The 17,988-nt window shown below is 39.6% G+C and overlaps 1 protein-coding gene across 2 annotated transcripts in view; it reads right to left on the bottom strand.

Moving 5' to 3' along the window:
• The window catches only part of ASB12 (ankyrin repeat and SOCS box containing 12), a 182,235-nt gene that overhangs the window by 110,636 nt on the left and 53,611 nt on the right, over window positions 1-17,988 (bottom strand). The window contains exons 7-8 of one of the 2 annotated variants that reach the window (XM_081042042.1): window positions 3,472-3,604; window positions 2,009-2,118 (exon numbers count right to left, since the gene is read on the bottom strand). In XM_081042042.1, the coding sequence (XP_080898168.1) occupies window positions 2,009-2,118; window positions 3,472-3,604 (243 nt within the window). The remainder of the gene's footprint in view (window positions 1-2,008; window positions 2,119-3,471; window positions 3,605-17,988) is intronic. The other variant, XM_081042043.1, reaches the window with a different exon arrangement.

Here is a 17,988-nt window from a genome sequence, read left to right on the forward strand (position 1 = left end):
ATACACATATGTAGGTATGTTGAAAAACTCTAGAGCTGCGTTGTCCAATATGGCACTCACTAGCCACAAGAGGCTGTTTAAATTCAAATTCACTAAGATCAAATAAAACGTAAAATGCAGTTTCTCAGTCCCACTAGTCACATTGCAAGTATACAATTGCCACATGTGGCTAGTCGCTACTGTATTAGTACAGATCTAGAACATTCCCATCATCACAGAAAGTCTGAATAGTGCTGCTGTAGGGGCACTCAACTATTACAATGGTGTGCATGCTCTGGAGCAAACTACAGGGAACATTTACATTTGATGTTGTATGTTTCTGAAATGTTTACTTCTTTGATAATGGACATGTACAACTTTTGTAATGAGGAAACAATAAAGATAATGACAGAGAAAAAGACAGAGGGAGGAGTACTATAATGTTTTGGAGAACAAAAAGTTCACTTTTGCCAGAGTTTGATGGGCAACGGGCAGCCACTGGAGAATTTGAGTTTAAAGTGCCATTATCAGATGTGGTCAAGAAAGATGATTTTAGAAGCAATTTGGTGGCCAAACTGGAGAGTAAGAAAAATGCAAATTAGTACAAATTGAACAAGTGAGGAAGTTATTATAGTACTTTAACCAAAGGATGATGAATGCCTTAACTCGGGAAGTACGAGTAGAGACTGAGAAGAAAGGACAGATTTGAGAAACACTTTTGAGTTAGAAATGACAGGAGTAGGCAATTCCCCGATGGAGGGCTAGAGAGAGAATTCAAGGCAGACTGAGTTTTGAAATTCGAGATAAGGGATAGGTGATGACGGAGATGGGGAACACAGGATATATTATGCAATCCCAAGACTGCTTATTTTTTCATCCACTCATTTTAATTCAATCAATACTTATAAGGTTGTAGCGTCTATCAAATTGATCCCTCTTCTCCATCCTCACTCTTTGGTTTAATAAAGTCTGCTTCAGAAAGGGAATATAGACGTATAGATGTAGGGCATATAAAAAAGGAACAGCATGAAGAATGGTTAGAACAGTGGCCTTGAAACAACCGAAGAGGTCACATAGTAAACATTAGTAACATATAATGATAAAAAAAAAAAATGTAGGCAACAGGACTAGGAAAGCCAAAAAGCAAGAGGGCTGGATATTTAAGGCAGTTAATTGCATACAATTCAAATCTTTTAAACCAGAAGCTCTATATCTCATTACCTTCAACTGAGAAAATGACAGCAGAGGGATGAAAAGTCATTCTCTCCTTTTCTTTACTTCTACCAAACAACAAGGATGGTGTGAACAGGGAGAATTCTCATGTAGGAATATACATAAACAAAACTTCAAAATGAGAAAATGCACACTCTCAATTTCTTTTTTTTTTTTTACATGACCTAACAAATGATAAAGGAGCCAAAGTGCTGGAAGTCAGAAAATAAGTGAGTCACCATGAATGAGTGATGAAGCCTGCCCGGCTGGATTGCATTCAGAGGCAGTCCTGTACAAAGAAGTCAAAAAGATCTGCTTTATACTCAGGGCTCTGAACACCCACAGACACACAAACTCCGCATTTATTTTACACCCACTTTTACTTCCACTTGATACCTTAGAATCAACACAAAAATGCAACATAGAGTATTTGAGCTGGAAGGACCATTAGAGATCATCTAAGAGTTTTTAATCTGAGGTTTAGGCGTCTGTGGGCCCTCTAAAATTGAGGTCCATTTTCTGTATGTACAGCCATACGTACATTTTTGCAAGGGGGAGAGGGCCAACTGTATTCCTAAAGAGTTCTGTGGGCCCCCCAAAATTATACCATTAGATTCTAGTCCAACCACCTTGTTTTACAGATGAAGAAACTGAGGCCCAGAGAAGGGATGAGATTTGCCAAGGTCACACAGTGAGTAGCAGAGCTGAATCTAGAAACTAGGTTTCTTTTCAATATTCTTTCCGCCATGGTAAACTGCTACCTCAAAAGATCCCATAATTAAAGTTAGTACAAGTTCTTAAAAGTCCTGATTATTACCTTTGCAATGAAAATTCCAGCATCCATAATAGCTTTAATGTGTCTCAACCACCCTGAGCTCTCCAGGCCGCTAAGAAATTCACTCATTGTTGGAGTTTTCAATTCACAAACTAAGGTGGAAAAGGAAGCAAAGATTGAAATTCACAATCACCTCAGTTTATTCACCAAGAAAGGGGACAAAGTGGATCCTAGTTTTTTAAATGAGGAAGCTGAGACACAGAAAGTTTAAATGATTAGTTGGAAACCACACAGTGAGTCAGGAACAGTACCAGCACTAGAGCCTACCATATCTTCCAGGTTGGGTCTCTGCGTTCTTGAGTTGTAGAACCCACCCCCAAGCCCACAGAAATCTCTGCAGAGAAGAGCCAGATGACTGAGTCAGCGTCCACAGGAAATCACATCTCTGATTAGGAAACACTTTTGATCCTAATTCCACCCGCTCATCCTAACTCTGCAGGCCCTTAACATCCGTCTGTACTCCCACACCCCTACCTACACCCTGGAGCCCCGTGCAGTCTCAACAGATTGAAATGCATATATACTCATATGTATACTGGTTAATTTTCATGCAGTTTGCATTGGTTATCCAGCAGAGGACAATCATTTGCCTCAAAAATCCGTAAAAAGTCCTGTTCTCCTATACTGTGAAATATTCTGGGACAAAAAAGAGAGGAAGAAGACATCCAAGGAAGTGGAGCACTGATGTCCTAAAAAGGTTGCAGACAGAGGAAACAGGATCTAATAAGGGTCATGTAACAGACAGGTAGGTCCTGGCCTACACCCTAATACAAAATTGAAGAAAAGAGAGGAAGAACGGGGAGTTCACTAAAGAAGGCAGGTTTTCACTATCTCTTCCTGAGTTGACACACCCGTATCATGAAATCCTGGGTAGTGCCTTTGGAAGACATGTTCTAGACTAAAGAGTCCTTTCTGTAGGGCCCTAATCTCATCTTGCCCTCACTCTGACTCCAATTATTTTGCAGTGATGACTGATGACCCAAGTTGTCTGATATCAGCTTCATTCCACTGAAGTCTAAATTCATCCCCTTCATCATCACAGTGATGAAATCAGACTGACTCCTTACAGTGGATTAAATGAGGTTATTTCTTACCTTGAGGATGATGCAATGAATCCCAAATTCATTTATAAATATGTTGACCTACCCACCCCTAAACACCAGCCTCTGTAATTCTATAGAGAGAAATTATTTCCATGGCAAGTAAACCCCGAGGGACTCCAATGGGTTATGAAACTGCACAACATCTCAGTTCCTCTGCCAGACCAACACTGTTATAATTCAGTATTATGAAGGCTGGGATCATACGAAAGACAAAAACCTTATCACCTATTAACTCTGCTCACCTGGTTGCTTTTATGTTCCACCCCAAATCAAGCATGCTTCTTGTGTATACAATAATGCAAAGCTACGGCTTCTGGCCTAACCAAGGTGAAATCCCTGTACCTTCCAAGAGTTTCTGCAGGCTGCTCCGCATCACATGGATGTTCTCAATGCCCATGAACCTGAAGCGAATGTTGGCATAGTTGTCTTCGTTTTCATACCCCTTCCCTGCTGCTCGGTTGGCCATGGCATTCAACTGCAATAGTTGAGGACATAATAGAGCAGATTAGGAAGAGGATGAAATATTCTCAATGCCTTATTCTAAACAGAATAATCTCAAGGGTTCATCAGTCTCAATGCCTTATTCTAAACAGTTTTAAATCTTACCCATTTATTTTTTTTTTAATTTATTAGTTTCAGGTGTACAACACAAGGTAACACTTAGACGTTCATCATTTATATCCCTCACACTGTGAACCCCCCTCCCCCCATCCACTATCCCTGGGACCTCACACCGAGCCATCACATCATATATATAAAATTATAGTTGGCATTCATTAATATTTAGCTTCTGGTGTACAATGCCATGACCAGGCATCCACAGTATCCCTGAGGTGGTCTCCCAAATAGGACGCATGTCCATCGGATACCCAACAAAATCTTTACATTATTGAATACGTTCCCCAAATTAATTTTCAAAAAACCCTGAGGCCATCTTGTGGTTACCAGCTGCTTCCTAATCCCTTCACCTTTCCCTTTTTCCCCAAACCCCCTTCCCATCTAACAACTCTCGGTTTTGCCTTTGTGTCCTCAAGACTGTTTCTGATCAGTTCATTCACATATTCTTTTCTTTACATTCCGCATATAAGTGAGATCATATGGTACTTGTGTTTCTTTTTCTGACTTATTTCACTTAACATAATGTTCTCTAGATCCATCCATGTTGTTGCAAATGATAAGATTTCTTTCTTCTTATGGCTGCGTAATACTCCATTGTATAAATGTACCACAGCTTCTTAATCCAGTCATCTACCGATGGGCATTTCAGTTGTTTCCATATCTTGGCTATTGTGTAAAGTGCTGCAATAAACATAGGAGTGCATACTGATTTTTGAATTGGAGTTTTGGATTTCTCCGGGTACATGCCTAGGAGTGGAATTACTGGATCGTAGGGTAGTTCCATTTTCAGATTCCTGAGATACCTCCATACTGTTTTCCATAGTGGCTGCACTAAAATCTGCAATCTTACCCATTTAAAAAGAAGTTAAATCACAGTGTCCTTCAATAGATTACTGGATAAAAAAGATGTGGTGTATGTACACAATGGAATACTATTCTGCCATAAGAAAAGATGAAATAGGGCCATTTGTGACAACATGGATGGATCTTGAGATTATAATGCTAAGCGAAATAAATCAGACAGAAAAAGTCGAGAACCATATGATTTCACTGATATGTAGGATATAAAACTGAAAGTAACAAAGGAACAAGACAAACAAAGAAACAAAACTCACAGACACAGACAATAGTTTAGTGGTTCCTAGAAGGTAAGGGGGGGCAAAGGGTAGAAGAGGGTAAAGGGGGTCAAATATATGGTGATGGAAGGAGAACTGACTCTGGGTGGTGAACACACAATGTGATATATAGATGATGTATTACAGAATTGTACACCTGAAACCTATGTAACTTTACTAACCATTGTCACCTCAGTAAACTGTAATTTAAAAAAAGAAGTTAAATCAGACAGGGTACATCCTGGAATGGGGAGACTTTGACTGGTTTTCAGATCAGGTATCTTAAGTAACATCGTAGTGTAGGGAAAGAGAGATTCAGTGTTTTTGTTTTATTGCTAAAACCCTGCTTAAGAGATTGAAAGGATATGGCACCTACAAGGATATGTGACTTGAAGAAATGATAATAATTTTGAGCTTCCTTTCACAAACAAGTGTTTTCTCAGCTGAAAAGGCTTTGTACTGGGAAACGTGAAAGTTCAAAAATCTTTACAACTGAGAAGCTCTAAAAAGACTTCTAAGAACTTCAGGGCCAATTAATTTTAAATAGCTACTCTAGAAAAATGTCTAAAACATGCATGAGATAAACGCCTTTCACCCACTGATAAAACTGAAATGAAGATACCGAGACATGCTTTAACATTATATTAAGCTTATGGTAATCAAGAGTATTTCGATGTTATAAGAAAGATGTTGGTCAGGGGAGGGAGTAAATGAGACTTACAGAGAGGAGATATTAATACAATAACTAGAAAGCAGCTAAAATACCTTCTATGATAACTACCTTAATAATCAAATAATTTTCATTTGCCTGGGCCTGTGTTTTCGTCTCCCAGTATTGTGCATTTCAGAAGGCAGGAAGAGCATGTATGTGGACAGGGTGCAGTTTTTGTCTTAATAGAAAACAATATTACTAAAACCTCAAAAGCACAAACAATTCATGTTAACACATTCAGGGGAAAAAAGTCTATATGTCAACATATTCTGGTTAGAATGCAAGATACTTGTGAAAGGAAGAAACGTGATGGTCATTTTGATTACATATCACACAGACAATGTCACTGAGATTTCATTAATGACAAATGTAAAAGAAACATCTGTGGAGGTACAACCAACAGCCATCTAGTAACAGGAAGTTTACTATGATTGATGAATACTTCAGCAAACAAAACAACAATTAGAGCAGTCCCTATCCAGGTCTGGGTAGCACTAGAGAGGCCAGCTCCCACAGATAGCTAGATTCATGGTACCACTATAAACTCATTGGGAATAGGTCTGACAGCTGAGGAACAGCTGCATATTAGCAGCCAAATGTTTAGGGAAGAAATATAATATTTACTAAATTCCTTGTATGTGCTACACACCATCATATATCCTTTAAGTACAATTATCTCATTGAGTCCTCACCACAGCCCATCAAGATAGGTAATACTATTATTATTACCATAAGAAAACAATCTCAGAGAGGTAAACCAATGTCAAATAGAATCGCATGGATAAGGACTGAAAGTCTGACTCCAAAAAATGTAACTTTGTGATTACAATTCAGTTTCTCCTAAAAGTATAGATCTAGCCATCCAAAAGAAGTAGATTGCTAGATATTTGCAGGCCTTCTGAGAGAGGAAAAAGGAATCTGTAAAAAGGGGATTTTCGGTTCACGGTTTGGACAAAAGGCACTAATTCTTAAGTTTTTAAAAAAACTAGGTGGTTCTCTTTACCATTTTAAGATTATTTAATCCGGAGACATCAAAATGGCAGCGTGAGGTGAGCCTCTGAAAATCTCCCCTGGAATTTACAACAAATTAAACAGCAATAATTCCACAAGGGACTCCCTGCACAGGAGACAGGCAAGACTAAGAGGCTCACTACAGAATTCACCTAAAGGTGAGCGAATAGCGCAAGCAGGGGAAGAGGGAAGGGAGAAGGGCGGAGAAGGAGATGCACTGGCACAGGACGCAGACCCAGCTCAGTGCTCTGAGCTCGTTGCATCCCGGAACTACCGCAGCTGCAGGAGAGGTAAGAACTCGAACTGCTAGGGCTCCACTTCTAGCCCACAGGGCTGAGGGGGCAGCATATAACATGGCTGAACCCAACGCTCACGGCAGAGACCTCGGAGAAAAGACTGAGGGAAGAAGGCTGAAAACGGTGGTTTAAGCCCTCACTGCCGAGCAGACAAGGGAAGCCTTAGGAACTGAGACTAGCTGCCCCCTCCTAACCCTCCCAGAACTCGCCTCGGCCCTACCTGCTCAGTGCTAGAAGCTGAAGAGTAGCAGTCTCAGATCTAAAGAACAGAATATTTGCAGTTCTGAGAACCATAGTCCGCAGACAGATTCACAGATCAACTACTTCCGGCAAACGGGAGGGAGCTGTGGAAGGAGGACTGGCTGGAATGCTGGTCAACCCCATTGCTCTGTGACACCTCTCACAACTCACCCCGCCCATGTCCCCACATATATGGGTTGATCCCTGCAGAAATAAACAGAACTGCTGAAACTCAAGGGATCTGAACCTGCTGGAGGAACACCTCTGGAACTTCAAAAGCTCTCCGCATTCCCAAAGGTACACGGCACCCTATGACCCAGGCGAACTGTTAACAGAGGAGAAACACATCTACCAGGGAATCCCCCCATTGTGTGAGAAGCAGGACTAGCACAGAGAAAACATAACACTACAGTGTGAGAGAGGGAAAAGGGCTGCAGTAAGAGAGAAAATAAAACATTCTACCAACAAGTATTGGAAAACAAAAGAAAGACCTCTTCCTACCAATATGTAGCAGAACCCACTCCTGTACAGGTCTAGAAAGACAAAATAAATCATTAATTGCCATTATTAACCTAGGCTACAAGACAACTCAGAAACAAAGTGAAAACTCTCCAGAAAATAAACGTAAAGATATGGAAACATGTGACGTAAATGACAGAGAATTCAAGATTGCAGTTATGAAAAAAATCAACGAGATGCAAGAAAACACAGAAAGGCAGTTCAATGAACTTAGAAACGCAATCAAAGAACAACATGAGCATTTTACCAAAGAGATTGAAATTACAAAAAAGAAACAAATAGAATTTCTGGAGATTAAGAACTCAATAGAAGAAATAAAGAATGACATAGCCATCTTAGGAAGTACAGTTGACCAGATGGAGGAGAGAATCAGTGACATCGAAGACAAAAACCTAGAAATGACATGGAAGGAAGAAGAAACAGATCTGAAATTTAAAGAAAATGAAAGCATTCTACAAGAACTTCCTGAGGACACCAGAAAGAGCAATATAAGAATAACAGGCATACAGAAAGAGAAGAAAAAGAGAAGGGATCAGAGTGTATTCAAACAAATAGTCGATGAGAACATTCCAAACTTGTGGAAAGAACTGGAACCTCGAATCCAAGAAGCAAATAGAACACCTAATTACCTCAATCCCAACAGGCCTTCACCAAGGCACATTGTATTGAAGCTGTCTAAAATCAATGACAAAGAAAGAATCCTCAAGGCAGCCAGGGAAAAGAAGACGGTAACTTACAAAGGAAAGCCCATTAGATTATCATCAGATTTCTCAGCAGAAACTATACAAGCTAGGAGGGAATGGAAACAAATATTCAAACTATTGAAAGAAAGAAATTATGAGCCAAGAATAATATATCCAGCAAAGATCTCCTTTAGATATGAAGGAGGAATAAAGACCTTTCCAGACATCCAGAAACAGAGAATTTTCTCATACACGACCTGCACTACAAGAAATACTAAAGGAGGCTATTAGACCACCATCGACAGGGACAACTTGTGGCAACCAAAACATAAAAAAAGGGAGAGTAAAGGCCTGAACTGGAAATGGACAAGTTCTTAGAAACATATAGCCTTCCAAGGCTGAATCATGAAGAATTGGAAAATCTAAACAGACCGATCACCAGTAACAAAATTGAATCAGTCATCCAAAACCTTCCCAAAAGCAAAAGTCCTGGACCAGATGGCTTCACTAGTGAATTCTACCAAACCTTCAAACAGCATCTAATACCAATCCTGCTCAAACTCTTCCAAAAATTTAATGAGGCCAATATTACCCTGATACCAAAACCAGACAGGGACAACACAAAAAAAAAGAGAACAATAGACCAATATCTCTGATGAATACAGATGCAAAAATCCTAAACAAAATTCTAGCAAATCGAATACAATAATGCATTAAAAAGATTATTCATCACGACCAAGTGGAGTTCATCCCAGGGGCACAAGGATGGTTCAACATCCTCAAATCCATCAATGTGAAACATCTCACAAACGAAATAAAGGACAAAAATCATATGATTATATCAATTGATGCAGAAAAAGCATTTGACAAGATACAACATCCATTTATGATTAAACACTTAAAAAAATAGGTGTAGAAGGAAAATACCTCAACATAATAAAGGACATATATGACAAACTCTAAGCTAATCTCATAATTAATGGGGAAAAACTGAAGCCCTTTGCTCTACATTCCAGAACACTACAGGGCTGACCCCTATCACCTCTGCTTTTCAACATAGTGTTGGAAGTCTGTGCCAGAGCAATCAAGCAAGGGAAAGAAATAAAAGGAATCCAAATTGGGAATGAAGAAGTGAAGTTATCACTCTTTGCAGATGACATGATGCTATATGTAGAAAACCCTAAAGACTCCACCAAAAAGCGACTAGAAACAATCAATGAATACAGTAAAGTTGCCGGCTACAAAATCAACGTACAAAAGTCCAATGCATTCCTACATACTAACAATGAAATCTCAGAAAAAGAAATACAAAAAAGAATTCCTTTCAATTGCAGCAAAAAGAATAAAATACCTAGGAATATACTTAACCAAGGATGTGAAAGACCTATATGCTGAAAACTACAAGACATTTTTCAAAAAAATTGAAGAAGACACAAATAAATGGGAAGACATTCCGTACTCATAGATTTGAAGAATCAACATAGTTAAAATGGCCATATTTCCCACAGCAATATACAGATTTAATGCAATCTCCATCAAAATCCCAATGGCATTTTTTAAAGAAATAGGAAAAAATCATCAGATTTCTTTGGAACCACAAAAGACCCCGAATAGCCAAAGCAATTTTAAGAAAAAAGAACAATGCTGGAGGTATCACACTCCCTGACTTTAGCTTGTACTACAGGGCAACAATAATAAAAACAGTATGGTATTGGCAAGAAAACAGACACACAGATCAATGGAATAGAATTGAAAACCCAGAAATACAACCACATAAATATGGACAGATGTGACGTCATAAGAATGGCGGCAGCAGGCGCACTTTCTGAGTTCTCCTCCAGATCTTATCACAAACAGGACATCTAAAACCCATCAAAGGACTCTCTGCTCATCACGCAGAACAGCTAAGAGACTCGGGCAAGGATTACTTGAAGGTGGGCAAATTTGGAGAACAGGGGAAGAGGGAAGGGAGCAGAGTGGAGACAGAGCCTGCATCCGCGGCGGTGGAAACCCAGTCCGCAACTGTGGCTGTGGATACGTGGCCCGCACCTGCGCTTGGGGGACGCGGCCCGCATTTGCACTGGTGGAAACGTGGCCTGCATCTGCAGAGGTGGAAACGTGGTCCGTATCTGAGGCGGTGGAAATGCTGCCGTCATCCGTACTTGTAGAGACTCCGGGGATCCAGGACAGAACACAGAACACAAAAGCCAGGAGGTGGGCTCTTTCCCTGCGACCCACAGGTGATCTCTCCCGCCGATTGGGCAGCATATCCAGCATTTGAGGCAATAACCTCAGCTGATATGTCTAGTTGGGCCCAAGGCCAGACAAAGGACAAAAACTCCATACCTGGGACCCTCCGCCCCTTCCAATCCTACTCCTGCCCTTCCAGAGACTTAAACTGGCCCCTGGAGTGAGGAGTAGTGTCATATTACAGAAGAGCCTTAGTGTTCAGGCTCTGGAAAGACAGGCGTGCAGCTCTGACCCAGGGAAGAGGCTGGGAAGAGTGTGATTTTTTGCAGGGCTAGGAGAGAAGAGACTCCTCCACCCCCAGCCACCACCTTTTCTGACCTGCGTGAAGAGTGTGACACAGCTGCCTGGGACAGAGAATACCCCTCCATCTCCAGCCCCCACTCTTTCTAGCCTGCCAAGGGCGGGGCAATTACAACTGCAGAGACACTCCCAAGGATCAGCAGTAAGCCACAATCGAAGCTCTGGGCTTTTAGCACCTCAGAAATCTCCCACCCGCCACACACACACACACACCCACACACACACACACACACACAGAAGTGCCCTAAGGCTCAGGAGAACTGGACACACGGCTGGTGGCGCTACTCTCAGTAAACATATGTGCAGGAAAGAGCAAAAACTGTGCTGAATTTGTAGAAACTACCAAACAGATCCCTCAGCCCCACGCATCTAAATCTGCAGTTCCAACCTCACTCTGGCCACCAGGCGACCAGTTCTGCCTGCACGTAACACAGAGGACTCTGGTACAGCAGAGGACAACCTGGGGATTACTTGGTGGGCTTAAGCCAAGACTGGCGCTGCTTTCTGCTTTGTTTTGTTTTGTTTTGTTTTGATTTGTTTTGTCTTTATATCTTTGATATCTTTGTCTGTGTTGAGTGGGGGTTGTCGGTTGTTTTTACATGTGAGGCATTTGACTTTTTCTTTGTTGTTGTATTGTTGTTCTGCTTGTTGATTTGCTTTGTTCTGAAATTGCCATACCAGGGCACAGCTTAAGAGGCACAAGATTCAACATATCCAGAGACCAACTCCAGACCAACCAGAGTACTACTGGGTTTGATCTACAAGAGACACACACAGAGGGAATTCTCTACAGGCACAAGAACCTGAAGAGGCCAAGCCTCATTGAAGTGGTCAACACTCAAGCAGCAGAACATGCTGCTGTAAGCAGAGCCAAGGCATACAACTCGTCACCCTAGGAGTCAATCCCACGTACTACCAACTTAAAAGCAATTAAAGAGCAACTTTAACAGGACAATACACACAACACAAGACTCACCTTTGGAGCACACTCAGAGGAGAAGAAGGAATTGGTGCAAGTCAAACATAAAGGACACATACTACATAAGATAACCGAGCAAGAACTAAGAACCCTAGGGGATCTACCTAATACATCGAAGCAAACACAGAGAGTCAGCCAGAATGGGGAAACAAAGAAACGTCCCAAATAAAAATAAAAGAAGAAACCTCCAGAAATGGAACCAAATGAAACACAGGTAACCAACCTATCAGAGACACACTTCAGAACACTGATGAAAAGAATGTTTAAGGAGCTTAGAGACGACATAACGAAGGATGTAGAAATCATAATGAACAACCAGTTAGAAATAAAGAACACAATTAATGAAATAAAGAACTCACTTGAAGGAATTAACAGCAGGTTAGATGAAGCAGAGGTTCCAATCAGCGACTTAGAAGACAAGTTAGCAGAGATCACCCAAACAGAACAACAGAAAGAAAAAAGAATTTTAAACAATGAAGATGGTTTAAGAGACCTCTGGGATAACATCAAGTGCAACAACATGCGCATCATAGGAATACCAGAAGGTAAAGAGAGGAAGCAAGGGATTGAAGTAATAATGTCCGAAAACTTCCCTAACCTGATGAAGGAAACCAACATACAAGCCCAGGAAGTGCAGAGAGTTCCAACCAGGATAAACCCAAACAGGTCCACACCGAGACACATTATAGTTAAAATGGCAAAGCTTAAAGACAAAGAGAGAATCCAAAAAGTAGCAAGAGAAAGACAGAGGGTTACATACAAGGGAACTCCCATGAGACTATCAAATGACTTTTCTACAGAAGCATTGAAGGCCAAAGGGGAGTGGCAGGAGATACTAAAAGTGATGGAAAACAAAGGCCTACAACCTAGATTGCTTTATCCAGCAAGGCTATCATTTAAAATTGAAGGAGAGATAAAGAGCTTCCCAGAAAAGAATAAGCTAAAGGAATTTATTACCACCAAGACAGCACTGCAAGAAATATTAAAAGACTTCTGTAAATAAAACTTGAAAAGAATCAAACTACAAATTTAAAAATGGCAATAACTATGTACCTATCAATCACTTTAAATGCTCCAATCAAGAGACGCATTAAATGCTCCAATCGCATTAAATGCTCCAATCAAGAGACATAGGGTGGCTGAGAAGATGAGAAACCAAGACCCTTGTATAGCCTGTATACAAGAGACTCACCTCAGATCAAAAGACACACACAGGCTGAAAGTGAACGGTTAGAGTACGATATTTCATGCAAACGGAAATGAGAAAAAAGCTGGAGTTGTAATACTTATATCTGACAAACTAGACTTTAAAATAAGAACATATTAAAAGACAAAGATGGGCACTATATAATAATACGGGGATCGATCCAATAAGAGGACATAACCCTAGTAAACATCTATGCACCCAACACAGGAGCACCTAAATATATAAAACAGATACTGACTGACATAAAGACAGAGATCAACAGTAACACTATCATAGTAGGGGACTTCAACACACCTCTGACAGCAAGGGACAAGTCTTCCAGACAGAAAATCACTATGGAAACAACAGCATTAAATGACACATTGGACTACTTGGATTTAATCCATATTTTCAGAGCATTTCACCTCAAAGCTTCAGAATACATGTTCTTCTCAAGCGCACATGGAACATTTTCCAACATGGACCATATGTTAGACCACAAAACAAGTGTTGATAAATTTAAGAAAATTGAAATCATACCAATTGTCCTCTCTGACCACAGTGCTATGAAATTAGAAATGAACTACAGGACAAAAACTGGAAGACACACCAAGTCATGGAGGCTAAATAACATGTTACTAAATAATGAAGGGTCAACCAGGAGATCAAGGAAGAAATCAAAAGATATCGAAAATGAAAACACTACGACCCAAAATCTATGGGATGCCACGAAAGCAGTCCTAAGAGGGAAATTCATAGCATTCCAGGCCTACCTAAAGAAACAAAAAACACCACTAATCAACAGTTTATCTTCATATTTAAGGGATGTGGAAAAAGAACAGCAAAATAAGCCCAAAGGGAGTACAAGGAAGGAGATAATAAAGATCAGAGCAGAAATAAATGAAATAGAAACCAGAAAAACAATACAAAAGATCAATGAATCCAAGAGTTGGTTCTTAATGCAGATAAATAAAATTGACAAACCTTTAGCCAGACTCATTAAAAAAAGAGAGGACCCAAATTAATAAAATCAGAAATGAAAGAGGAAAAGTGACAACAGACACCGCAGAAATACAAAAAATTTTACGAAATTACTATGAACAACTATATGCCAACAAATTTGACATTCTGTAAGAAAGGAAAATTTTCTGTAGGCGTACAACCTTCCAAGGCTAACTCAAGAAGAAACAGAAAACCTAAATAAACTGATTAACACCAGGGAAATTGAATCAGTAATCAACCATCTCCCAACAAACAAAAGGCCTGGACCAGATGGCTTTACAGGTGAATTTTACAAAACGTTCATAAAAGAATTATCGGGCTGGCCCAGTGGCTCAGGTGGCTAGAGCTCCATGCTCCTAACTCCGAAGGGTGCCAATTCGATTCCCACATGGGCCATTGGGCTCTCAAACACAAGGTTGCCAGTTCAATCCCTCAAGTCCCGCAAGCAAGGGATGTGGGCTCTGCCCCCTGCAACTAAGACTGAACATGGCACCTTGAGCTGAGCTGCCTCCCGGATGGCTCTGTTGGTTGGAGCGCATGCTCTCAACCACTAGGTTGCCGGTTCAACTCCCTCACGGGATGGTGGGCTGTGCCCCCTGCAACTAGAAATGGTAACTGGACCTGGAGCTCAGCTGTGCCCTTCACAACTAAGACTGAAAGGATAACAACTTGACTTGGAAAAAAAGTCGTAGAAGTACACACTGTTCCCCAATAAAGTCCTGTTCCCCTTCCCCGATAAAATCTTTAAAAAAAAAAAAAAAAAAAACCTTTCAAAATACTAAAATAAAAAAGAATTATCACCTATTCTCCTCAAGCTCTTCCAAAAAATCCAGAAAGAGGGAAGACTCCCAAACACTTTTCACGAACCCACTATCACCCTGACCCCTAGGTGAGACAAAGACACCACGAAAAAAGAAAACTACAGGCCAATATCTCTAATGAACATAGATGCAAAAATCCTCAACAAATTATTAGCGAACAGAATTCAGCAATACATTAAAAAAGTCATACACCATGATCAATGGGATTCATCCCTCGTATGCAAGGGTGGTTCAACATCCGCAAATCAATTAATGTGATACACCACATTAACAAAATGAAAAATAAAAATCACATGATCATATCAATAGATGCAGAAAAAGCATTTGATAAAATCCAGCAGCCATTTATGATAAAAACCCTTAAGAAAGTGGGAATAGAGGGATCATATCTCAACATAATAACAGCCATATGTGATAAACCCACAGCTAACATCATACTCAACGGGGAAAAGCTAAAACCCTTCCCATTAAGATCAGGAACAAGGCAGGGTTGCCCACTTTCTCCACTTCTACCCAACATAGTGCTGGAAGTTCTAGCCACAGTAATCAGACAAGAAAAAGAAAAAAAAGGAATCCAAATTGGTAAGGAGGAAGTAAAACTGTCATTATATGCAGATGACAAGGTACTTTATATAGAGAACCCTAAAGCCTCCACCAAGAAACTATTAGAGCTGATAGATGAATTTAGTAAAGTAGCAGGATACAAAATAAATATTCAGAAATCAGTTGTATTTGTATATACCAATAACAAAACATCAGAAGGAGAAATTAAAAAAACAATCCCATTTACAACTGCTCCATAGACTACATAATACCTGGGAATAAATTTAACCAAAAAAGTAAAAATCTGTACTCAGAAGATTATAAGACACTGAAGAAGGAAATGAAAGAAGATACAAATAGATGGAAACACATACCATGTTCATGGATAGGAAGAATTAATATAGTTTAAATGGCCCTACTGCCTAAGGCAATATACATATTCAACGTAATTCCTATCAAACGACGTTTTTCACAGAAATAGAACATATAATCCTAAAATTTATATGGGACCATAAAAGACCCCGGATAGCCTCAGCAATCTTGAAAAATGAGAACAAAGTGGGAGGTTAAATTATACTGCAAGGCTACAGTAATCAAAACAGCGTGGTACTGGCATAAAAACAGACACATAGATCAATGGAACAGAATAGAGTCCAGAAATAAATCCATGCCTATATGGCCATTTAATCTACGACAATGGAAGCAAAAATGTACGGAGGGTTAAAGACGGTCTATTCAATAAATGGTGCTGAGAAACCTGGACAGACAGATGGAACAAAATGAAGCTGGACCACCTCCTTACACCATATACAAAAATAAACTCAAAATGTCTTAAAGCCTTAAATGTAAGATCTGAAACCATAAAATTCCTAGAAAAAAATATAGGAAGAAACTTCACAGACATTACCCAGAGTAAGATTTTTACTGATATATCCCCTCGTGTGAGGCAAGTAAGAGAAAAATAAACATGTAGAATTACATCAAACTAAAAAGATATTTAACAGCAAAGAAAACCATCAATAAAACAAAAAGGGATCCTACTGAATGGGAAAAGATGTTTGCCAATGATATATCTGATAAGGGGTTAATATCACCAATGTCTAAAAAACTCACTTAACTCTACTCCATAAAAACAAACAACCCAATTTAAAAAATGGGCAAATGACAGGGAGAGACATTTTCCTAAAAAGGACATACAGATAGATGGCATAGAAACAATGAAGAAATGCTCAACTTCACTAATCATCAGAGAAATGCAAATAAAAACCACAATGAGATATCACCTCATCCTAGTCAGAATGGCTATCATCAACAAGACAAATAACAAGACAAGTAACAAGTGTTGGAGAGGCTGTGGAGAAAACGGAACCCTCATACACTGTTGGTGGGAATGCAGACTGGTGAAGCTGCTATGGAAGGCAGTGTGGAGGTTCCTCAAAAAATTTCGAATAGAATTACCGTATTACCCAGCAATCCCTCTCCTGGGTATCTACCCAAAAAATCTGAAAACATTTATCCATAAAGACACGTGGGCTCCAATGTTCACGGCAGCTTTATTTACGGTGGCCAAGACATGTAAACAACCAAAATGTCCTTCGATAGATGAATGGATAAAGAAGTTGTGGTGTATATACACAATGGAATACTATTCAGCAGTATGAAAAGATGACATAGGACCATTTGTGACAACATGGATGGATCTTGAGATTATAATGCTAAGCGAATTAAGTCAGACAGGAAAAGCAGAGAACCGTATGATTTCACTGATATGTGGTATACAAACCAAAAACAACAAAAGAAGAAGACAAACATATGAGAAACAAAAACTCATAGACACAGACAATAGTTCAGTGGTTACTAGAGGTTAAGGGGGTAGGGAGTAGATTAGGGTAAAGGGGATCAAATGTATGGTCATGGAAGGAGAACTGACTCTGGGTGGTGAACACACAATGGGATTTATAGATGATGTAATACAGAATTTTACACCTGAAATGTATGTAACTTTACTAAACAATAGTCACCCCAATAAACTTTAATTAAAAAAATTAAAAAAAAAGAATTTTTGTTAATCATATAGCAGTTGTATTAGTGAACCTAGTTCCTTTAGGAGATACCGAAGTATTACTAATCCACGGTGATTTAATGCATTATTTACAAAAAGATACGTTGCTATTAATAAATTTCCAGTGTTAAGATGAAATGCATTCTCTGATAGTAAATTTATACCACAGAAGAGGAATACTGAAAATTCTGATCGACGAAAAGATCTAGTGAAAATGATGAGGAAACTTCAAAGAGCCTCCAGGCATTCAATTCAGACGTCACCAATTCAGGAGGTCACATATCCAGGTTATTCAAAGTATCTTTGAAAGCATCAAGGACATCTCAGTCTTGCTTGACAGTGACAGGCTACAATAAAAGGAGTTCCAAATGGCTTGCTCAAATTATTCTACACAATTTCTGACACAATAAGCCCATATACACAAATCCAATTTTCCCAATAACATTGTGAAGTTCAACATGTAGGTGTGGAGATTACAAAATGAGTGAAGTAGGGTTATTAAAGAGGTCATTGATTGATAGA

Source organism: Rhinolophus hipposideros (assembly GCF_964194185.1).
Source record: "Rhinolophus hipposideros genome assembly, chromosome: X".
NCBI lineage: Eukaryota > Metazoa > Chordata > Mammalia > Chiroptera > Rhinolophidae > Rhinolophus > Rhinolophus hipposideros.